This window comes from Ochotona curzoniae, unplaced genomic scaffold (assembly GCF_017591425.1).
Source record: "Ochotona curzoniae isolate NIBS_2020 unplaced genomic scaffold, NIBS_Ocur_1.0 contig_523, whole genome shotgun sequence".
NCBI classification, from domain to species: Eukaryota; Metazoa; Chordata; class Mammalia; order Lagomorpha; family Ochotonidae; genus Ochotona; species Ochotona curzoniae.
This window is the reverse complement of record NW_024466459.1, coordinates 3,040,150-3,064,913: the sequence shown is the minus strand read 5'-3', so window position 1 is coordinate 3,064,913 and position 24,764 is coordinate 3,040,150. Positions and strand designations below refer to the sequence as shown.

The window sequence follows — 24,764 nt, the reverse complement described above, 5'->3', positions numbered from 1 at the left end:
CCCAGGACTCTGCCTTTCCCTGCCAGTCAGATGGTAGGGCCATGGGCTAAGGACAGGTGCATTAGAAATCCCTGTGTCACATGTCACAGGTATCCCTGGAGAAGACCATTTCAGAGAGCCCTGCTTAAACCAGGCATTTCAGGCATCAATGCGTACTAAGACTTCTGAAGGAATAACAATGATTATGCTAATATTAAGAAAAATTATTTAAAGTTTGGAAATAAGAAATTAAGGTGGATAGCATGTCCCTTAGTGTTGTACAAGTCTACCCAGGGGTTATTTATTTATGGGGTTGTACCTGTCTTATTGAAAGTTTAAAAAATATCAGCCTAGGGGTTAGGTCATGCATGTCTCACACTGGAGTTCCTAGGTATGGTACCTGACTCTGCCCACCGACTTTGGCTTCTGGGAGTGTTGTCTGAGACTGACCTGGCACCGCCTCACCGCTTACCTGCACCTCCTCACCTGACTGGATGGTTAGTCCTTCTCTCCTTTCTAAGACAGTCCCCTCCAGTTCTCCATCGTTGAGTGCCATCAAAGCCACACTGGCACACTAGCTGTAAGCCCTAACTCATCCACAGAGCTTTGGAATTACAAGGCTGTGAAAGCAAACGAAGCATGGAGTTCTGAAACAGGAACATCGGCTCAAATACTTAGAACAGGGTTTTCATCTCTCTCCATGAACCGTGACCCCACATAACATTTTTTTCAGCTGATGTGATGCGCATTCCTTTCTATCAGCACTTGATTTCCCTCTGAGCGATTGCTTCTCTCCATAGTTTGCATGAGTGGCTCAAGCCTGTTTTCATAGTTTTTGCATAGATGCTGGCTGCCTGCTCTGTCAGGTGGCTGCCAGTGCCCAGGCTGCCCTTTTTTTTTTTTTAACTGCCTCTGCAGTAGCATCGTTTCTGCCTTGAGATTTGACTGAGCTACAGCCTGCAGTGTTCATCAGTTCTGTGCTCACAGTTCACACTAGGCAGACCTGCTCTCAGTCCTGCCTGATCCCAGAGTGCATGGAAAAAAGGAGTTACAAGATGACTTTATGTCAGTGCAGAGAATTTTTATCATATGAATTTTCCGTGAACTTTGGAAGAGCTCATCTTATTTGTAGTAACTTTCCCAAGTTGGACTTGGTGTCCTTGGGGAGACCTGAGTCTTGTACACTCACCAGGGCTTGGGGTTGTATTTTGGATGTTGCTATAAGACTGACATGATTGAGAGCTTCTTGCTTCTGCAGACAGCCCGCCTGTCTGATTTAGAACTCCTGACTCTAGGCTGTCCCCTCTCTACTCATGCCTGATTCCTCCTCTTGCTACTCAAGCGCTGTGCAGGAGTGACTCCAGTTTCTCCCCACATCGTCATTCTTGAAGCTGCATTTCCAGGATTTCCATCATCTCTTCTAAATAGACGCCTAGGTGGATTTTGCTTTAGGAAAGCCTAACGCCCTCTTGTGCCTACCAGGCGTTTTGACCTTCAACAGGGGGCTTGATACAATACAAGGGCAGAAACTCTGTGCAAAAATAAAATTTGAGGGCCACACATTTGGCCTAAGTGGTAAAGATGCGTGCATCTCATCTGAGTGTACCTGAAGGCAGCTTCCCACTGTAGGCAGTGGGAGACAGCAATTGATGGCTCAAGTTGTTGGGTCTCTGCCACCCACGTGGAAAACCTGGAGTGACTTCTGGCTTTGGCTGGCTTTGGTCTGGTGGCTGTTGTGAGCATTTAGGGGGTGAAATCAGTGGATGGAATTCTGTGTCTCTCCTTATATCTGTCTCTCTGCCTCTCAACTAAGAATGTAAATTACTTTAATGCAAAAAGTTTTTAAAAGCAGTGGTTTTTCCATGACGCATTTTCCATGAACCTTTTCAATGTATTTTTTTTTGCATACACATAAAGTTTTAATTTAAATTTCCATGAATTTTTGGCATACTTTTGTATTTGTAGAAATAGTAGTCAGGTGAACAAAAATGCAACTTTATTTTGAAGGTGGATTGAGTATAAATGGTGGAATTGAAAAACACTAGAAACATAGGCGTCATTCTTGGCCTTGCCTCTAACCTTGAGCTTTCAACCTACTGTCTTATTTACTAAACAAAATATACTGACCCGTTGTGAGACTGATAAGGCACTAAAACTTAAGAGTAAAGCTGTAGCCTGGGCCTTAGCGAGGAAAGAACAGAACCAGGGAGGAGCCGTGACCCTGCCAGCCACCCAGAGAATCCCCAAAGGGCCTGTGGTGAGCACAGTTTTAAGAGCATTGCAGGAGATTGTATGTGATTTATCATCTCAGGATCTCAGCAACATTTATTAGTACTTTTTGCATTAGTCTTTTATGAAGGTTGAGTGCTACAAATTACTTGCCTGTGCTCTTGGTCCCCTGAAAAGTCCAAGGGATCATTTCCCCCTCGTGGTTCACTTGTGGGGGACCCACTTGGGGAGACCAAGAATAACCAGCAAGCATTGTGTAAGTGCTGTCATTGTAGGATTTATGATTCCAGAGACCTGCGAGTGTATTAAGAAGACCCCTCCCACACACACACTCATACACTCAGTCTCACACACCCAGCCAGGGATATTAATTTGAACTTCTGGCTGTACTTCTGCATTGAATACTCTAAAACTTCTGACTTTATTAAACTCATTTATAATTGTGGGGAAAAAATGAGTCTGTACAAATGCCCTATATATTTTTGAATTTCATAGTTTCTATTTGCTATCAGTGATTTAGTTTTACTTTATTGATTTTACTTACAACTACCTATGGCCTTTGCCTGCCTTGTGGTGTTTCCCTATGGAAGTATTACCAGAACCCAGATCTATTTGTGCAGTAAATAGCCCATTGCTGCTTTGGGCTGAAGGTATCCTCAATACTCATTGGTAAAACAATGAATTTAATAGATCCAGAAGAGCTGTCTGCTGGAGCTGTCTAGAAAGAATATCTTGAATCTCTAACCCTTTGTTCTTGTTCGTATCATCTTCATTTCCATGTATTGAATCATCTACATTCTAGAAATGACTATGATGTATGCGGCTATGTGCCAGGGCTACCATTACAAGTGCCACTAACTGGGTGCCTTTAGCATCAGAAAGTTTTGAAGGTGGAGTGTTGGCAGGTTGGGTGCTTTTGAGGTTGTGAGCACAAGAGCATCTACTTCATGATCAGATTCCCCTGGCTCCTGGTAGTCCCTCGAGGCCCCTAGAGCTCCTTGGTTTGTAGTCATATCACTGCACTCTGCCTGTCTCTTTACAGGGCATCTCCCTCTGTGTGTGTGTCTAAACCTCACTTTACAGAAAGGACCCTAGTTATATTGAATTAGAGAGCTACTCTATACCTTCTTCATGTTGTGTCAGCAACAACCCTATTTCCAAATAATGTCATGCTGGAGGTTAGGACTTAAACATATATGTTTGGTGATAATGGTGCTGATGTGGTCGGGGGCACAGTTTGATCCATAAAGGATAGCTCAAGTCTGAAATAATCAGATGGCAGAAAACTTTATTTGGCAACTTTGGAAAGCAGAAATGGGTAGAAAAAAATAAGTGGTAACGAGTGTGCTTCAGACACTAGCAGGAAAGGCAGGGTTGTAAATTCTGCCACATGAAAGAATGCTGAGATTGTACTTAATGTAGTTGGTGTGATAGTGAATTTTTTCTGACTTTTTATCCACGTTGATATCCTTCTCAATGGTGTTTGATCACATTGGCCAGAATCCATGACTCTGTGTTTCACTTTCTCGTTATATGCTTTCCCCATATATCTGCAAAAGCAGAAAGAAGACAATGAGCATGTCTCAATTTGCTGCTTCGGCCTTCGTCAGCTTTTGTTCTGTGAGCATTGCTGCTTTTGTTCGTTTGTTAGCTGACATCTATTGAAGGGAATCATAGCCATCATGTCATTTTACATATATATATATATATAAAAGAGAAATATAACATGTTGTCTTTTCTCAAGATTGAAGTGCAATAGATAAAACTACTCAGTGTTTAGGACTGAAACATATGCCTTGATTTCTGTGTTCTGGAGAAAGAGAGAAAGAAGAGTACAAGACACATGGAAAACAAGAGAATGGGGCGGGAGGGGATGTGAGAAATAGCCACTCCTGTTCATGCTTTTCTCCCTCTCTGTATCTGAGATGCCCAAAGCAGAAACTCTGTCTTGACTGCTTCTGTCTTAAACGGTGTCTAGTAGGTGGCCAAGAAACATTTGCTGAGTAATTGGAATGAATGAATGATGTTCTCCCCAAATCTTGCACATAAAGAACACAGGCACCCAAACGCACATGTCTCTAGCCATAGAGACAGCAAAAGGAAAAGCCAGGGGCTCCTCGGAATTACATTACTTCTTGGAGCCCCCAGAATATGGCTTCTACTATTGCCATCCTCCGTAGCCTTGCAGTACCCCAGTAGCAGAGTTCTCACCCTGTATGCTGGGTGCCTGTGCGTTATGATTAAGTTGGAAAGTGGAGACCTCCCCCACACTGAGGAGTCCTAAGTAATGTGAATTCCTTGGATCACCCCAGAGTTCTGCAGACATGATTTCTTTTGCCTGACATTTTAAGGAAAACCGGGTCACTGCTAAAAAGGCACACTGTTTTCTAAAGAAAGTGTGCTGCCAGATGTCCATGCTGTGGACAAGCTTTATCCTCTGCCATGAGTTCACATCTGAGCAGAGGGAACAGGGAACAAGACTGCCCCATGGGACTTGAGGGAGAGGGAAGGCCAGGTGTATGGCCCCTTGAGGGCTAATTCAGTCTACAACAGTCCTTGCAACTCTTGGAAAAACTCTAGCTTGAATTCCAGACTTAAACACATAATAAAGCCTTAAAAATATTGCAGAGGCAATTCCAGTATTATGAGCTTGATAAACACTTGTGTAGAACATGTTGAACTATTTATTTATTTTAGAATCAGAGTGGAATCTGAGATGTGTCATGCATGGGGTGATCAGATGGAGTTTGTATTCTGAAGCTATTTGTGTTTATGCATTTATTAAATTAGAAGTGGATTTGAATTATTCAGATGATTCAGAAATGCTCTTTGTTCCAATTTTCAAAAAGCAAACCTGGACTTCCTTTCATATGTATTCGGATGCCTTGTCATATCCTTATGTTTAAACATTTTTTTATTGTCTCATAAAATAGATATCCCGGATATTGTGGTTAGTCAAATATTAGACTTTCATTAATGTATACTCATGGTTGGTATCAGAAAGTGTCCATTTGATTTTAGTTCCAAGTTAAATATTTTGAGTATAAATTGAAATAAGGGGGAAAAAAAACGAGAGGTGGTCTGTTGGCACGTGTGTTGCTGTCATCCGCATTCTTTTAGGCGTGTGGCTGATGGAACACAGTGGTCCGGTAATGATCACATCCTGTCTTGGTTGGCATCTTTTCTGCTGGCTCGGGAGGAGCCTCGTCTACTGATGATTGCCCAACTGTTCTTGAGATGTTTCTTTCCTTAAGTCCTCCTTGGGCCCTACCTTCTTTCTGATTTCCTCCCACCTCTCCAACTATGTCATCCTTTCTAGCTTCAGCCACAACAGACCAGCTTTCCCAGGACCCCACTGCCTGTGCAGGTCCTTCACCCAGCAGACGCGTGTCTTGAGTGTGGTCTGTAGTTCCAGCTGTTTTGGCTTCTCTGACCCTAATATAATACCTGCTTATCTGGTGCTTCCGAGAGAGGAGCAACACATTCAACTCATCTGAAACAGAAAGCTTCTGTTTAAATAATAGAGTAGAAGAATAGTTTTCTTACTTTCTGCCTATGTAATACCAGCATTACCAAGTCCAAGTTAATTCCTGCTTACCCTACCCTGTCTCCTCCACTCACTTCCCTGAAGCTCTCTGTTACTCTCTTAGCATTAGGATTCTTTCATTTGCAAGTCCATAAACCCAATTCAAACATACATAAACCATATGAGTGTGTATGATATAATCATTTGTACATCAGCTTGTTAAGTTATATGGTGCATATAACTTAACAGACATCTGTTTATAAAATGGCTTATGTAAAAGCTTATTTAGTGGTCCACAGGATTGAGAAGTCTAAATGTGGGCACTTTGTTGATACTGATATCTCTGCTCTTGTTCTCTTGTCTTAGTCATGTTGTCAGTTTTATCAAAGACTGTCCTGTTGCTTGCAGGCTGGTAGCACCCTTCGCTGAATTGCCCTGGCTGGTGACCAGAGGTCATCCCATGGTGCCCTTTGCCTTGCATCCTGTAAATGGTCTCTCAGCTCTTCCTCAGAAGGCTTCCCAGATCTAACCAGGGAAGAATGCACAAAAAGCAACTCAGTAATATTTGATAAAATTGGGAGAAAAGATGGTTCTCCTAGGGAAGGCAGGTATCTGGTCAGAAGTAGGAATCCTGGGATTGCTGGAAGAGTTTATTGGGATTACATGCACCAATGCTGCCTGAAGAATGACATTCCCTATTGTACATGATAAAACACATTTATTCAATTTGTTTTCATACAACTTTAGTATGTATCCCAGGAGACTGCTTTCATTGTTACAAATCTGAAACTGATAATTTTCTTTTAACATACAAATGTAACATAAGCTCAGTTTTTCTCATTACTTTCCCTACAAGGCAGAAAGTGGTTGACTTGCCTTAAAGATTTTCATTGTGTTGTATTTTGATGTGATGTTACCTTTCATTAATCCCTTCCAGCTAAGCGAAATTTAATGAAAATCATCTCACATGATGGCAAGCGTTTATAACTTTTAAGACAGAACTAAAGTAAGCTCAGGCACTGCTTTTCTGTTCTACAGAAAGTCTAGCTAGAAAATTTATCAGGTTCTTCACTGAATTCAGAATTGGTTACACAATGGCGTTTTCCCCATTAATTTTGGATAATAATGAGTTCCAATGCTACATTTCATTTTCCTGACTCTGACCTTAATTTAGAGTGATTTAGACTTGAGGGTAAAAGAAGAGGATTTTTTTTTTTTTTAGAAGCAAAGATCAGAAAATGATTCCTAGCTTTGTGTATTTTCTACTCCAACAAGCATGGCCGTCCACATCAAGTTAAACAGAAGTGACTCCACTGAATGCCAGATTGACAAAACGCCTCAACAGTTAGGTAGAAGAGTCAGGTTTATGGTCTTAAGCCCGTTTTTCCGTCTTGACACTTGCAGTGTGCATAGAGCAGGGAGGGCTGAGAGAATACATCTCAAATCCTCAGGATTTAGTCCAGTCCTTGCTCAGAAGTCTGTCTTCTCTAGATCCCCGCTGGAGTTTTATAGAACTCAGTTCTGTAACTAGAATTGTACTGTGACCACAAGCAATCAACACACAGACATGCAAAATCCACCGAAACAGGAACAAAAGGCCTTGTCTCTTACTGGGAGTGACTTTCTGTGCCTCTTATTTGCAGTTTTATATAAATCACAATTGGAGATTACTTTTTTTTAGAAAAAGTTATACTTAAGCCAGTGTTGTGGCAGATTAAGCTACCACCTGCAGTGCTGGCATCTTATGTTGGTTTGCTGGTTGGAGAAATGGCTGCTGCACTTCTAATCCAGCTCTCGGCTAATGTGACCGTGAAAGCAGCAGAAAATGGCTAAGTTCTTGGACCTCTGACACCCATAGGGAGACCACAGTGGAGTCCGTGGCTTCCGCCTTCAGCCTGGACTCCAGGTGGCTGTTCCGTGTCTTCTTCAAGCAGGATCTGCAAGCAATGTGGATCCTAGACAGAACACCCTCAGCCTGAAAGTTGGACAGTACTGAGAATTCTTACCTAGCCACGCCGGTGGCCTCTGTTGTTTTTCTGTGCTGCCACGTTATTTGTTTAGTGTGATTTGTGCGTTCTGTGTGTCATCCATCTTGCTAAGGCAACATAAGCATATCCCATCCAGGATTAGAGCAAAATGATTTTGTGCTTAGGAAATAATCAAATGAAGATTTACTTTGTAACTTTCAGCTGCAGGGTAGCTTCCTATTTTAAAACCTCTCATTTGGTTATACAAGCAGAGGTGGCCCCAACTTTGAAAACAGAACTCCCTCTGAGACTTGCAGGACAGCCTGTGCTTGCTTAAGCACCCTCGTGTTGGAGGCAGCCGTCCTGACAGGTGTCTGCACTGCCCTCAGGCCTGTCTTTAAGTGGCTGCTGTCTTTCAGTTGCTTCCTGCTCACCAGCATTAGGCAGATATTTGTTAATGATGTTCTATACAACAGGTGCCACTTTGTTCCACCCTCTCCTCAACTCCTCTCGCTCGATGTAACGTAAGATGAATTCTAAATAAAAAGGTAAAAACAGCAACTCCTGATTTTTTAGCCATGGGAGAGCCTGCACTGTCCTTATCTAGGGAAACCCAGTGCCTTTTCCTGTTTTATCAAGCCAATCTTCTTTCTTTAAATACGTTTAAAGATTTATTTAGTTAGTTGAAAAGCAAAACAACAGGAAGAGAGAGGAAGGGAGGGAAAGAGGGAGGCAGGGAAGGAGGGAGGAAGGGAAAGAGGGAAGAAGGCAAGAAAGGAGGGAGAGAAAGAGGAAGGAGAGAGGGAGGAAGGGGGCAGGGAGAGATCCTCTGTCTACTGGCTTACTTTCCAAATTGCTGCCATAGCCAGGTCTCAGCCAGCCCAAAGCCAAAACTCAATTCTGTCCTGATCTCCCAGACAGGTGCACCATCTTCCACTGTCTTTCTGGGTAGGTTAGCAGAAAGTTGAATTTGAAGTGGAGCAGCCAGGATTGGAACCAGCACTGACATATGGGACACTGGAGTCTCAAGTGAGAGCTTAACCTTGTTATGCCAAGATGCTGAGCCACAATCTCTTCTTCAGCTAACAGGCAACACTTCTCAGATGTTTTCATTATATTATCTCATGAAATATGCATTGCTTGATCTCGTTTGCAACTGGAAACCTAAGGTCAAAGCCAACTGTCAGTGGTTTTGGGATCTCTGGCTCTCAATGCGTTTTCTGAGGTTGTCTTTCCCAATCAAACCAGAGTCAGCCAGCCTTGGAGTTCTTTCCTGTTTCCTGGGGGTGACAGAGGAGACAGCCAAGGTTTCTCTCCTTAGTCACTCAGGCCTGGGCATCTGCTGTTATTTCTTCTTTCTGTAGGGATCCTGTTTTGAATCTTGCATCTTTGAACAGGTTTGTGGGATCTCTGTCCTCACATGAAGAGTGGCTGTCTAGAAAAGCTTGGGCTCCTTTCTCTCCTGATGGGCAGATCCACTCGTTGGAGATGGGAGGGGCTCAAATGCAGGCACTGACCAGGCAGGTTAGGAGGAAATTATTTGAGGCTGAAGTGGAGCTTTTGTGGTTTGTTTGTTTTTTTAATCTCCATCCCTGTGAATTATCCTGGGCAGCAAAGGCCTGGTTCTTTTTAGGATGAGATTTGATGAAAGGGTCTTTTTGGAGGTGCAAAATAGCAGTACTTCCAGCTGGAGGTGTATGATTGCATTGATGTGCAAATGCAGATAGAAAGGACAGATACAGAAAACAGACTGTCCTTCCAAAGGGATTTGATTAAGTGTGGTTTTTGTTAGAATATGGAGATGAAAGACCCAAATGTGTGAGCTAGATTAATAAGGAAACCAGAATGTTTATTTCCCCTCAAAATACCACATCTCTAACAAGCTGTGACTATGAGACAATGCTCCTGCACTTCTTTTCCTGTGGCAGTCTGGGTCTTTCCAGTCTCTGTGCATGGAAGAAAACCTTGTGCTTGTGGGCAGTGAGCACGTCTCATTAATTTGTGCCATCGTGGTGCTGCTGTATCTGTCATTGGATGTTTTGAGCAAAACACAATGGAAAGGACACTTCTGGGAAGGCTCACAGGGGCTAAGCTTTGTCCTCCTAATGTCTCTGCACTGTCTTGACAGTCCTGCTTTCTTTACTTGCCCTGCTTCACATTCACTCCTCCTGACTTTGACTCTTCATGGCAGACAGGCGCAGTGGGGCGTGGCAGGCAGGTGCAATGGTGATCGTAGCCAACAGCAGTTCAGACCTCCTTGCTTGGTACAGCTCCACATTGTCTACGGCCATACCACCCTGAATGCACCTGATCTCATCTGATACAGCTCCACTGGCCATTAAGAGATATTCATTTATCACCTTTTGGTTCCAGATTCACATTGATGTGTCCAGTTCATTGACTACTAAATGTCAAGCATTCATTTTCTTGTTTTTTTTTTTAAGTGTATTGTTGTAACTCAATGGTAGTATCACTACTTTAAAAAAAGACTACTTCAGAAAACAGTTAACTGATTCTCCTTCCCTGACATGGCATTCCCAGATCTTCCTCTTCTTGCCTTATATATAATGTATGTGTGTTATAAATGTGTTTATTTGTATATAAGTGTGTGCATACTTTTGGTCGTGTACCAATTTTCCTGTCACCCATATGGAAAATCTTGGCATCAGCTCTAATACCCTTTCAGCTCCAGATATATTGTCAGTGGTTATGACAGGTGGAAAGAAAGTAAGCTGTGGAGCCAAGCACACTTTGGCATGTATCCTTGCTCTGTCACAAAGTAAATGGCTACCTTCAGCCAGACCTTCATGGCTCTGTTGATACATGCATTCATCTAGTGATTGACCTTCTTTTTTCTCTGCCATCCACAATACTCATTGTTTGCTTACAACATGCAAGATCCTGGAGATATATGTAATGTTTTCTTTTCCATAAAAGGGGGTACATTGGAACATATTAAAGTATGATGGTGATGATTCAATTTGACACCTGTGAAAGGACCCAAGGAGTACTTGGCCCACAGTGGATGTCCAGTGAGGGGTGCTCTGTAGTCAGTTGCAAGTCTCTTCAATTCAGCAAGTTCTCTGTCATTCGTTACTGTCATTTCCTAGAGTTTTGAGTGATGAGAAGCAATTACTTTCATACCTAAAAAATTTAAGAGGTTTCTAATTGGCCTTGGGACTGCTACTCTTTTCTGTTAAGCTCTTCCTTCTACCACCCTTTGCACTTGTAAAAGATTACTTTAGCCTGTGTTAACTTTTGTTGTTAAAAAAAAAATCTGTAAGTGGCTTCCAAGGCTTATCAGTAATACTATGAATTTCTTACTCCATGCCCAGGGCCCTCCAAATGTGTTCTCTCCCTTAACTTGTACCTTGTCCTCCTTCGGGCATTTCAGCTCAGCATACCTGCCGTCCTTTCCCACCCTGAGATGACTTACCTTCTTTGTTCTTCATTTACTGGCACACGTGCAGGGAGTGGCATTAATGTAACTATGAGCCAAGACTGGAGGCAATGCTGGCCTTCCTTGTGCAGTACTTTTATCCATTTGAAACACTGTAGACTTGGGTAATCTGTGCAGCATACAAATTTATTTACTCACAGTTCTGGAGGCTGGGTAATCCAAGGACCTTCTTGTTACATCCTGCAGAGATGAAAGCTATCCCTTTGCAGGAACAATGAAGGGTAAAGAGACAAGAGAGGGCCCAAGTTGCCCATTTATAATGGCATCATTTGGATTAAAATTTGGCAAGCCCCTGATGACCCAGTCACTTTCCAGAAGACCTAACACCACTACCATGGCCGTCAAGTTTATCAGGATGTTTGGGAGAGCATACATTCAAACTCTGGTGTGTAGTAGACTTTCCCAGTGGTTCTGAGGGCCTGGTGCTTTTTGGCAGATTGTTACTATTCACCGAAGAACAACAGAGTAGTAGAGGCACTTTGGTCATTATATATTGTCTATGCGTCTGAGTTTTCCTCATTATATCATCCACAGTAACCTCTTGGGGAATTACTTACTAATTTTCATAAATTTTTTCATTGGATTCATCTTTAGGATTAGTTATCAAAGCCATGGTGAGCTTAAATATTACCTGTGGAAACAATTTTGGTAGATATGTGGGGACTCCCTAGCTGGTGAGCAACATCTGTAGCAGCGAAATGGAAGAAAGTTTAAGTTGTTTCCCAACATATTTTTTCCTGCTGTAGATTAGGTTTGTGCCATAATGAATTTCTTAGGTTCAGAATTCTAAGGAGATGTCAATGGGCTCATTAATAGGCAATAATTCTCTTTATGTTAGCTCCGTGAAGTATAAGGTTTATATACATCTGTTTGCAAGTTCATGTGTGTGGTTCTATTGATACTGGATGGTGCAGTGTACTTTAACTGTTGGCTGCTGGTCTACGCGCTGGCAAACGGACTTCCCAACTCCTGATTTCCTCCTCAGGCTCTGCCATTTAGGTCTGCTTGGAGCCTGTCAGTGCTGTGATTTCATGGCTCCATTAGCCATGAGTCCAATCCATACCAAATGTTGCTGATTTACGAATGAAATTCTGAGAATCTCTCTGCAGTGAAATTAGATTGATTCCTAACAGTGCTGGATTCTGTTACGAAAATAAACCTTGTATATTCAGTCTAGATTGTTCTAATTTTAAATTTCTTTTCTTTCCACCAGTTTGCTGTTTTGTGGTTCACAAGAGGTGCCATGAATTTGTTACTTTTTCTTGTCCGGGTGCGGATAAGGGACCTGACACTGATGTAAGTATGTGCGGAATTCATTAAATGAAGTTAATGTGAATTTCTACATGATTTTCTGAGCTTCAGTACAACTGTTGTTTTGGCGCACACTATTAATGGAAGACTTCTCAATTAGGCTCGTGTAACTTGGCTGGTAGTAGTGAACAGATTTATAATCCCTTTGAGCCCAGATTATTTCTTGGGCAGTTCTTGGAGAACTGCTAGTTTGTACTTTTCCATTCAGAGCAGCCACAGTGACTGGATACACTGTATTTATTGTAACAGCTATGCTGACTAATTTTACAGTGAACATAAAATCCTAAGGGGCCTATCACTTGCTTTGGGCCAACATACCAAGGCGTGGAATTCTTACAGCCTTATCGTTATATTTTAGAGATGCCATTGTTGATTGAAATAACTTGGCATCTGTTTCACTGAACAAGGGTCTCGGGGGCCGCCCACCTCACGTATTTGTACCCTGATTCCACCTGTCTCTTTTGCACATCTTTATATTATTATATCTCTTGCTGACTGGGAAACTGGGATCAGCAATGGAGAGCAAGCGTTGGGAATCATGGGACTCATCAGTGACTAAAATCTCCTGAGTGGAAACAAACATGGGTTGTTATGGGAAAAAGTTGTATTTTATCATCAACAAACATTTGTGCTGTGGGCCTGTAAGACTAAACATTCCTATTCTGAATGGTTTTTAGCAGATCTATGTAGTCACTGCTTCTTCAATTACATACTTAAGCAATTCCTACTTCTCACCCTTGTTCCCATCAGAAAACTTTGATGTAGAAGTGGCTTTCTCAGTACAGGTCATGGATAGTCTCACTTTCTCAGATGGCTTCACTGTGGACATTGATAGATTCAGGTTTGTCTTTTTACACCTATTATGAAGGAACTTATTTCTTCTCAGTACGTTGAGATGTGCTGTGTCTTTGTTAAGAAGCTAAAAGTAGTGTGGGGTGGGTCCCCTGAGCTGTGGACCACCAAGGCTCCACCAAAGCTGCAGAGGACACCTCTGATCTCATCTTGTGTTACATTTTCATGGAACAGGAAGTCTATGTCCATGAATATTGATTGACTTGTCTCCTGCCAACACAACCAGTGTCACTATCTTCACCCCTCCAATTTCTATACTTTCCTTCTTTCTCGAGTACTGTCTGCACTTGGAACATTTTAGAGATTAAAAAAAAAAAAGATGAGTGGTAGAATGTAGGCTTACCTGAAAAGCTGTGCTGACATTGTCATAAAGCATCAATTGGTGGTCCTCTTCTTCCTGTTTCTGTCTCCATCCTCCTACCTTATCCTTCCTCATTTCTTTCCCTGTTTTCTGCCATTTTGCTCAAACAAGAAAGTGAGGAGTAGTGGGGGATGGACTAGAGGAGCATGGTTAGTTTGTCTGACCTCTTTCACATCTTCCTTCCTCTTTTCACTTGTTCATTCTTTCAGTTGCGTACTTGTCATTGAGAATCTTGAATGTGCCACACTCTCCCAGGCAGTGGGGCAAAAATCAACACAGAGATCTGCTCCTTGTTCTCAAGGGAAGAAAGCAGGCATTATGAAGTCACTCATTGAAACACGATACAAGTGCACTGCAGGTTTACCTAAGAGCCCATCATAGGTGATCAGGGAAGGGTTCCCTGAGGAAGTTGTGTTTAAACTGAGTTTCAAGGATATGTAGCACATAAGCAGGGAAAAGGGGTGTGTGTGTGTGTGTGTGTGTGTGTTTTGTATAGATGTTAGATCATTAGGTCATAAGGGGCCCTGAAAAAGGCTATTTTAGACAAAGGAAAGGCAAATGAGACAAAGACAAATGAGAAAGCCAAGATGTGGAAAGGTCAGTCTGTGACAGAAACTGAGGCAAGTGGGCTTTGGATATTTGACTTAAGATTTTGAACATAAGTGTAGAAGCAGTGCGTTCTCAGGGAGAGATTTGAAAGCAGATATGGTATGATCCCATTTTCATCTTATTAAAGTTGCTCAGGTTTCCTTTTAGGGAGTATGTTGGGTTTGTAACGGGCATGGTGTACTGATGAAGATGGAGAAGTACCCAAGGTTACAGGACCTGCACACAACAGGATGACAGAAGCTTGGGAAAAGATGAGGCAAAGCAAATGGACAAAGTGAACTCAATCAAGATGTATCTGAGAGCCATCTGTGCAGTTCTTGGTCCTTGTGGGCTCAGAGACATGGAAATGTTAAGAATGTTTCCTAGGTTTCTGGCCCAAATGCATAAACAGTTGGAGGCCCTTAAAGGCTTTGTAGATTTTGGAGGGACAGTGTATATCTAGGAGAGTGGGTTGGGGGCAGATGTGGAGTTTTGCTTTAGATATGTTCAGTTGGAGAAATTTGATGCTCTGAAGGCATTTGTTGGTAAACCCAGTTATGGAGGTCAAATGTGGAATACATCCTGGAGATTTTAAGATTCCTATTTGTTTTCAAGCATTGCAGATGAATGATCTTTACATGGGTGAAGGAATAGAACAAAGAGAAAGAGACAAGTCCCAAGACAGGGCTCTCAGGATAGAAGAAGGCCAAGGAAGAAAACAAGGTGGAGACCATTCTGATTTGACAGTTTCCAAAGGGGGCTGAAGGCCAACTCTCTGATCAGATCTGCGCATTTGTAATGGGCTCTCTGCAGATTTTTGCTGCTCATGAATAAGTAACGTGCAGTCTGTGCAGTACAGGCATGTTTCCATGGGGAAGTCTTGGGTCTGCCATAGATCAGTTAATATCTATTCATTTTCTTCGATCCCTTTCATGTTCAAGACTTTTTTTTTTCTTTTGGGTGATCATAACATAGAACACTACTCCTAGAGCCTGGGGCCTGGCAGAAGAGTTTTGGCGAAGATCTGTTAGGCATGGAATGCAATGGGAGGTGCACCTGTGACCTGATGTTCAGCAGCCTTGCTTATTTTCTATTGTATTACCTGGCTCTGGATGCTGAACCATGCATATCTAATATCTTTGAAAGTGAAACTGAGAAGGGATTTTCCCCCCCAAAATGAGATAGAAAGAACAACATGAGAGTGAAAAGGTAACAGATACTTTGAGCCCCGCTCATCTGATTCATAAAGCCTTGGATGTTCTCAGGAGGAATTTTGCCCTTTGCCCTTTGGAGCAGAGCAATTTATGCTTCAGACTTCCTGTAATCAGGAGATGGGGTGTGTCTTGTCCCTGGGTGCCGGAGCTTCGCTCACTGTGTGCATCTGAAGATGAATCCCAGGTCGTCATGTAGATCTGCACAGGGGAGTCAGCTGCAGAGTGCAAAGGCATCTGGAGATGAAGCAGAGCTGAGATGGGAGGACTGTCTTGTTCTAGCATTTTATGAGTAAGTTAAAGATTTATCCAGATTCACCTTTCTTATGTAGAAGAGAAGAGTAAATACCGAGGCACCATCCCGTGCTGTATTCTGAGTATCTAAGTGAGTTTGTGGTTGACTTTTTCAAGAGAAATTTCTCATCAAGGGAAAAAAAGTGAGGGCTCAGTGACAGGTTGGGTCTTGCTGCCAGAAGAATATGTAAATATCTTGTATTGGATATTGTTATCCAGGAGGGGTGGAGGACGTGAGAAAGACCAGTTAAGAAAAGGGGAAGAATCAGGAAAATTCAATAAAATTCAAGAGAAAAAAAAAAAACTTGCCCCAAGCATTTTTTTGCTCCTGAAAAATTTGGACTTTTGGATTAGAGAAAAATCTATACCTGCGTGGCTTAATAGCTACCTCATTTAGCTTGGCAGACTCCATAACACTCACGGATTGGGAGTGGAGTGAGGGAATTGAAGTTATAAACCTTGTGAAACCCACAAATATTGTGGCCACTCTACCATCTAAAAGATGAAAGGAGAGTGAAAGTACTGAAAAAGCAAATTGCAGGGCCCCGATGATTGCGGCCATATAGAAGAGTGACAAGAGTTCTTTTGAACTGAGACATCCTTCAACACTGCAGGAGTAGGCTCAGTTGCAAGTGAGCATGAATTCAGGAGAGCTGTGGAGGAGGAGGAGGAAGGGCATTTGTGATCAGTGGAAGGTTCCTGTGAAGTTGCTCACACGTGTGTCCCATCTCATAGCCTCAGGCATTCCCTGCCGGTGCATGAAGAGACAAAAGCCTGGCATTTCCTCAACTTGCAGGGCAGCTCCATACACTCTGAGGGCAAAGAGAGAAGATTGAGAGGGTTTGAAAGAACTTGACATGAGGGGTGAGCTCAGCCATGGAGGCTGCATGCCTCTGGAGCTGGGAAGCTCAGACCCTGTACTGTGTGCCTCACACGACAGGCAGGGTACTCTTCCCACTCAGGAGCTGGAAAGGCCCTGTCAGTGTAGAATTTGTTCCCAAGTGTACAACCAGAGTACCCAGGGCTCTCCGCAAGACTCCTCCCCTGCAATCATGATCTGATAAGACAATGTCATGACAAGACTATCTATGACAGAAGTGGTCTTTGTTTAGAAATAGCTTTCTTCTCTCCAATACTAAATTGCTATCAGACTGAGACATGAGGGGGTAGAAGAAGGACTAAGACCTTGTCTGACTTTTGGCATGCGAGATACTGCATGTGACTACTCTGCAGATGGAGCTGCACCTGCTGTTACTTTTTCACCACAGATCGCTTGCCTTAATAGATTCATTTTCCCTATCCTGGGAATGATGTCGGTGCAGGGTGACCAGGGGAGGCTCTGGGTGACTCTGTGGGACTGGCTCAGCTCCAGATGGCTTCCTCTCAGTTCTTAAAATTCCAGATCAATCACTTTATTGTTCATTAGCCTGGAACTCCTCACCCTTGGGGGAACCATCTCCCCTCCAGTTCTGCCTGTCCTCAGGCCTTCCACTGCACATGCACGTTTGTAACAACTTTCACGCATGTGTATGTGTGAGCATGTGTGTGTAGAGTACACACAGCCCTCTTCTTTTACTCTTTCTGTTTTCTCTGTGTGCCCGATGTAAGAAAAGGCTACCTAGTGGCACTTCCAGAAAATCACACAAATTTTGATCCTGATGTTCATGCCTACCATTGACCCCTAATCTTTTTCTTCACTTTTATCATATTTTGTTCTTTCTTTCCTTTCTCTTTCCTTCTTCCTTTATTTTTCTTTCCTTATTTTGAGATTTAGTTGTTTATTTGAAAGAACTACAGAAAGACAAAGAGAGAGCTGCTGGTTCACTTCTCTGATGGCCTCAATATCTGGGGGCCAGGCAAGAGCAAAGCCAGGAAGCAGGAGTTTCTTTTCCCACGTGGGTTGCAGGGCCCTCAAAATGTGGGCTGTCCTCCGCTGCTTTTCCCAGGACGTTGCCATGGAGCTGAATTGTTACCATTTGAGCAGCTGGGATTTGAACCTGTGTGTTGGCAGGCTGGCATTGCAGATGGTGGTTTTACCTGATGTGTCACAATGCCACATGCTCCTGGCTGCAGCTCCCACACACACTCTTGCAATCACTTTGCATATCATCTTTGGGACACTTTTTCCTTGCGTAGTATATGTGGACATTGGAGAGGTTAAGAGTGGGAGTGGAGTCAACAGCTCAAAGACTTCCCTTGTGTTTGTGTGGAGCTGCTGTTTTTCTTTGCCTTGTGCATTTCCAGCAGTGGCCCTGGCCTGGCTAGGGGACATCGTTCACACAGTAGTTTGGTCCTGTTACTCATGAACTATGCAGTTGAGAATTCAAGTAATATCCTGGCTTGTTGTTGTACGTCACCTTGTAAACAACCAGCCTGAATATATGTGACATCACTCCTTCACTAATACTTCCAGTATGTTTAAACAAGAGGACACCAAATGAAGACTTGATTAGCATGTTAAAAGGGAATGAGTCAGCTTGTATTGTGGCATAAAGTGTAACGCTGCTGCCTGTGATGGCAGCATCCCGTATGGGTACCAGTCCATGTCCTGGCTAATCTACTTCTGATCCAACTGTATTTATTGCTTGAGAAAGGCACTGGAAGATGACCTAAATGTTAGGGCTGCTGCTATCCACTTGGGAGAACTGGATAGGGCTCCTGGCTTCTGGGTTCATCCTAGCCCAGCCTCCAATGGTTGCAACAATTTGGGCAGGCAGTGAACCACCAGATGTAGGATCTCTCTCTTTAACTCTTTCAGAGGAACTTGGTGCAATAACTTCAGACATTGAAGTTAATGTGCAATGTGGTCTTGGCACAAATCCTTGCACACTTCTGTCATAATCCCTGCAAAGCTATACTATGTCAAGATCACCTTCTTGCCTCCAGAATTCTGTTCTCTGGTCCCTTTTGATAGAAACTCACCAAATAAAGTTTTTAAGTGCTGCTGTATTGTTGGAAATTTAACATTTCATACTTAATCTTAGCCTGAAGGCCAAAAAAACAATTGAAATTCAGTATTTCAAAGGTACGTTTCTGACAAAAATCATCTAAATAAAGAAGTGAATCATCTGTTTTCTTCTGGTATATTTTCACTTTTACTGTGAAAATAAAGTGATTATCTGAACAAAATCAGCTAGACTGCTCTAAAGAAACATCTTTATACTCCTGAACTGACAAGTGAAGTAAAATTTGCCTAAGTTATAGGTGCTAAACATTTCATTTGACATGTATCACAATGTAATGGTAAAAGTCCTGACTGGGGAATTGGGATTCCCTCCCTGCTAGACCTTGGTTTTCCAACTTACAAATATGGAGGCTGAACTTAGGGATCTTTGAACTTGTTCTCGGCTGGGTTCCATTCATTCCATCCATGATTAAGTGTTTATGAAGGTCCCTTCTAGGGTGAAGGAAGTGACTGCACTCCAGACCCAGGAATGACCAACCAAAGGTGAGAAGGAGTCAAGTGTGCCCCTTGTTGTACTGAGACAACCCAGGGTCACTGCTGCACATGGAACAGGGAGGTGTTGCCCAGCTGACCAGAGGCAAGTGGGAAGCCCTCTAGACAGTGAATGAGGGAAGGCTCCCTGGCAATGGTCACCTTTTAGGATCTGTTGTGATCTTTGTTAAAAATCTCTTATGAACCCTCAGTGAATCTGTGTTTCCACGTGTCTCATGCTCACTGCCTGAAGTTGCATCTCGTGCTCAACACAGTGTGGCAGCACACCTGCACCCACCACACACGTTTACAAGAGGTGCAGTGATAAGAACGCGAGCAGGAAGAACCGCCTTGTGATGCCCCCTCTGTGAGCCTCAGAGGAAGCTTTCGCCCACTTGGGGAACCTCCTCCGCCCCCACCAACAGGTGCCCTACCTCACGTGCTCTGATGCCAGAGGAAACCTCAAAAAGTTATTTCAGGGGAAACATACCCAACCAAAAAAACCTCCAGGGCTAATTCTGCTCTCCCGTGGGTGGGTTATTTTATGCGCTAGCTTCACAGTAACAGAAGTGTTTCCTGCAGGGGAAGGGACTCCTGCTGCATTTGTGCCAAATTAATTTAGCTCAGAATTAAAATTAGCCTCGAAGATGCGGCTCCTCATCCACGGTTCTGATGTGCAGGACAGCGAGCCTGAAAGTCCATTCTCTGCACCCCTTCTTGTCCCACCGCCCAGACACTAAGCAGAAAGGCACCTTGGAATTGATTATGCGTCCTGCACTTGGTTAGGTCTGTAGTCAGGACAGGTGCAGTGCTTGTATTTGCACCGGTTCCCAGACAGAGGTCTTCAAGGGAGTCACTTCAGGGGTTTTTCAACCTACGGTGAAGGTTTCGGCTTCCACTGCTCCAACATAGGGTCTCTGCTTTTGCAAAGCCATAGATGACCAGTAGTACATTCCTTCCAAAATCTCCACTCTGAGCAAATTGTCAGCTGTTGAGAATGTGGTGGAAGCATTTGTGGAAGCAGCCAAAAAACAGTGGAATCAGTCAAAATGAGAGGCCCTTTAAAGTATGTATACAGGATGTGGTGCTGTTTGGGGGTCAAAAAGAAAGCAAGACAATACCATAGGAAGAGGGCTTCCTTGGGAAATTCACCAACCATCCCTGACATCAGGTCCAAAACAATTACATGTTGAGCATGGAAGATGAGTTGGTAGTTAATATCTCAGGGGCAGTTCCAGTGAATACCTATGTTGATAAGGAGTCTTGCATTTCACATATCTAGTGAATTTTTTTGTGGCAAAGCCCTGTGTCTTGTCTCTTTGAAAGCTGAGTGTCTGAGGTTAGGATTGTGACACAGAGGGTTAAATGGCTTCCCGCAGTGGGGGCATCCCAGCTGCTCTGCTTCCCATTCAGCTTCCTGCTAATGTGCCTAGGAAAACAGCAGAAGATGTCCAAGTGCTTGGACCCCTGAGACCCACGTGGGCGATGCAGACCAAATTCCAGGCTCCTGGCTTCACTCTGGCACAGCCCAAGCCATTTTGGTCATTTAGCAGGAACAAACCAGCAGATAGAAAATCCGTGTGCAACTCTGACTTTCAAGTAAATAAATCTTAAAGAAAGAAGTCCAGCTGCTGGGTGCAGAATCTGGAACAGAATGAATATTCAAAATGTACTTGCTGAAGGAAAGAGAATGAGTCGATGATGATATAGTCACTCGATATGATCACCAGTGGTCTTCATTTGATCTTGAATTAGTTGAATGTTGTCGGTGGCACCTGCACCTTTCCCTGCAATTCTGTAGAGTCGAGCAGTGCCTGTTGCGTCAGCATTGTGATCTTCCCTTGGAGCAGATAGAGTAACACACCTGCGGGCTTCCCTAGTGGCTGCAGCAACCATTTTCAAGCAGTTGCCTGCTCAGTCTGGAGTTTTGTTTAACACATGGTGTGCTTAGATCATGACTTTTGACTGGGGTCAACAATCATCATGATAGATTTCTTGTTTAATTTTTTTTTCTGTCCTGTCCAAATGGCTTAGTGATGTCAGGTCACAAGGGACAAGCAACCAAATGATCTGGATGTGAGCACTGTTGGGAATGGTGTCTGGAATGGGAACTAGCCACCAGAGCTGCAGTCATTGGAAGCCCAGAGCCTGACAGTCCACTACACAAGCCATGTTGACTTCGTGATGATGCCTGTCAAATGCTTATGTCCAGAGTATTTCTTGACATGTGGTTGTTACAAGTCATCATTGTTTATTGAGCATTTATTATATGCCAGCTGCTATAGAATGCGGAGTGTGGTGACAGTGAGAAATCCTAAAAAGATAGAAGAAAGGGACCACTGTTGTGGCACAACAGGTTAAGCCACTGCTTCTGATGCCTGCATTCTCTATCAGAGTGCCTGGGATCAAGTCTTACCTCTTCATTTTACTCAGTTTCTTTGTATTGCTCTTTGAGTGACAGTAGGTGATGATCAAAGTACTCAGGCCCCTGCCACCCTTGTGGGAGACCCAGATGTGATTCCTGGATCCTGGCTTTGGCCTGGCCCAGTCCCAGCTATTAAAAGAAATTTGGAATGATACAGTCCAAGCTATTCACAATGAACACATTCACATGGAAGACCATCAGTGTGTCTCAGAGAAGACCAGCACCTGCAGGACTGATAGGACCAGGCTGGGAGCTGGAGTCATTCACAGACAAGGTCTGGGTCCTCCTTGGCAGAGTGCAGGTGGGGACTTTTCAGGGCATTACCAGCCCAGAGAGGGGTTTACACCTGAAGCTTGTTCCTGGATTTTAGTGAGTCACATTTTTTTTTCTTGCAAGCTAAACTGAGATCCCATTAAATTAACTGGTACCTTTATCTTGGCCCCATTTTATGCTTCTACTGCTTAGTAAATTTCCAGCAGAGACTCAGGAAGAGACTTGAACAGGGAAGCACATTGCCTTTGGGTCCAGTATTGTCACTATGACATTTATTGATTCATAATAGGATCAAGGACCAAACACAAACCTGCCCATCAAATAACTGCTTCCTAGGAATTCTGTTTTGGCTTAGATAATGGTCAGAGAGATTGGGTCGATGTACAGGAGGAGGAAACCTGTCTACAGCTGTTTCTGTTAGGTTGCACCGGAAACTCTGAGCAAACATCTCACACAGAGTCTGCTACCAACCAGTTTAATGCTAGATAGTGGGAAGGGCAATTGGTAATTTATTATTTTGCTACTCATTCAGTTTTATCTGTTAGTTTTATAGTCTAACAGATTTCAAAAATATATATGCTTTGAGAATAATACACCAAGAAGAAAGGCCAGTGCGAAAAACAGTATCATTGTCATTTGGTAACATCAGCAACAGGTCTTGGTAGTTCTGGCTGCAAGAAGCATCCCCAGCTGATACCCTTCATTAGAACAGGTACCCAAGCTCCTTGTCCTGAGGCTACCAGGTCAGACTTGTGCATCCCCATCCTTACTTTCCTCACTCTTCCCTGTTGCCTTGCATCCTCTTTTGTCTGCATGCTGGTGCTTGCTCCTGTTGTCCTACCCCTTGTTGGAACACCAGACTTTCATCTCTGCACAGCTTCCCAAGCCAGAGACCTCAGGATTGTCTTGCTGTGTCTCACGCATCTAAAGACCTCCAGGTTCCATGGGCTCCACCTCTAGACGTTTCTGTTTTGGCATGGCTACTTTCTTATTTAAGGCCCCTTCATGTTTTTCAGGTTGTTCTCATGGACCCAGGACTGTTGTTTAGGTCGCCCTCTATGTGGCCCTCGCTGCCTGCCAGTTGTCCTCTAGTTATAAAAGAAAAAAGAATCCGACCATGACACCCTTCTGCTAGTTTCCCAAGGACTTCGACAGGATCACATGTGGTGGCATCATTGGCTGTGAGCTGTGATTTTTGCCCAAGGAGGCCTGGGTTCTGCCCACATTGGTATCTCCAGGGGAATAGCATAGATATTTTACATGGTGCTGAAAGTTTTTCAAGATGGCAGAACCTGGCAAGCAGCCACTGACATTTTGTCCTAATATCCATCTGGGCAAGCTCTGAATCATCAAGTATTAGAGGTTCTCAGAGAGAGAGAGAAGAAAAGAGAGACATTGACTTTTTTATGTACTGTATGGAACTGACACACACAAAAACTTTTTGCTTCAGATTTAAGTCAAAAGGCAGGAGAAACCTCTCCAATTTGCAGGAGGCTCAGCTTTTCATTCTATTCAGGCCTTCAACCAACTAAGTGAAGACTCCCATATTCAGAAGAGCCACCTCATTTACTCAGCTTCCAGGTGTGAATCCAAAGATATGCCCCTGCTAACAAACAGTGTTTGACTGTCTGATCACCCTATGCTCTGGTCAAACTGACATATAGTTACCCACCTTGGAAAAAAAATATGCACCGGGCTGTAGATTCTGGGAGGGGTGAATTTGTGGAGCCTTCCTATGCCAGTTTCTCACAGGAGAACTTAGTTTGGTTTTAGTATAATAGTTTTTTTCCCTTAAATCTTACTCATCTCTATATTCCCAATGCCTGTCATAATCTCTGACTCATCACAAGGGATTCTGAATGTTGACCGAATGAATGGAAAAGTAGGTTTTTGAGCTCACATAACATTAAAAGAACTGCCTTCATTTGAGAGTACAATGTTTCTGGAGATTCAGACTTGAAACCAAGCTTTTTCTTGGTGCTAAGTTTTCATCTTTAGGAAAATGAATTTCCCCTGAAGTTTTTGTTCTCACATTGAGATACTTTTCAGTGCTTTAGATTTAAGTCTCCCCAAATTATGTATGATGTCCAGAGAACTGTGCTCGCTAATTGTGTGGCCAGAATTTTTCAACTTGGTGGATCTTTTCTCTTTTGTGAAATATCAGTGTGAATAACAAAGACTTTTAAAGGCAGTCCTGTTTTGTGAACTGAATATTTTGGATGGTTATTCCTTGGAGCAATTGCTAATTGTATCATTAATCTGGAGAGGTTTGTAACCAATCACAATTCAGGGAGAAACAATAGAGACATGAGGTTGAGGGTTTTTGTTTTCTTTCCCATTTGACCATGACTTTAGGGATGCACACTTCTATGCTGGTCTATGCCAGGATAGATGAAGATAGTTCAAAAGATTCATGGGAGAGTAGAATTAAAAGATGGATTTATTTGGTACAAAGGAAATTAAAGTTCATGCACCTAAAGTTCAAGTCATTGAAAGGCATTTCATTTAAAAAAAAAAATGCAAGGGTTGGGCCTGGCACAATGGCTCAATGGCTAAATTCTCACCTTAAGTGTCAGGATCCTATATGTGCCAGTTTGTATCCTAGCTGCTCTGCTTCCCATCCAGTTCCCTGCTTGTAACCTGGGAAAGCAGTAGAGGATAGCTCAAAGTTTTGGGGCCCTGCACCTGTGTGGGAGACCTAGAAGAAGCTCCCGGGTTCGAATCAGCTCAGCTCAGGCTATTGCAGCTGCTTGGCGAGTGAACCAGCAGATGGAAAAACATTTGTCTCTCCTTCTCTCCGTAAATCTGATCTGCCATTCCCATAAGATCAAATAGATCTTTAAAAGAAACTG

General features: G+C 43.2%; 1 protein-coding gene across 3 annotated transcripts in view; it reads left to right on the top strand.

Moving 5' to 3' along the window:
• Positions 1-24,764, top strand: part of PRKCA (protein kinase C alpha) — a 374,168-nt gene that overhangs the window by 150,106 nt on the left and 199,298 nt on the right. For all 3 annotated transcript variants that reach the window (XM_040989542.1, XM_040989544.1, XM_040989543.1), the window contains exon 3: positions 12,375-12,457. In XM_040989542.1, coding sequence (XP_040845476.1) covers positions 12,375-12,457 — 83 coding nt within the window. The remainder of the gene's footprint in view (positions 1-12,374; positions 12,458-24,764) is intronic.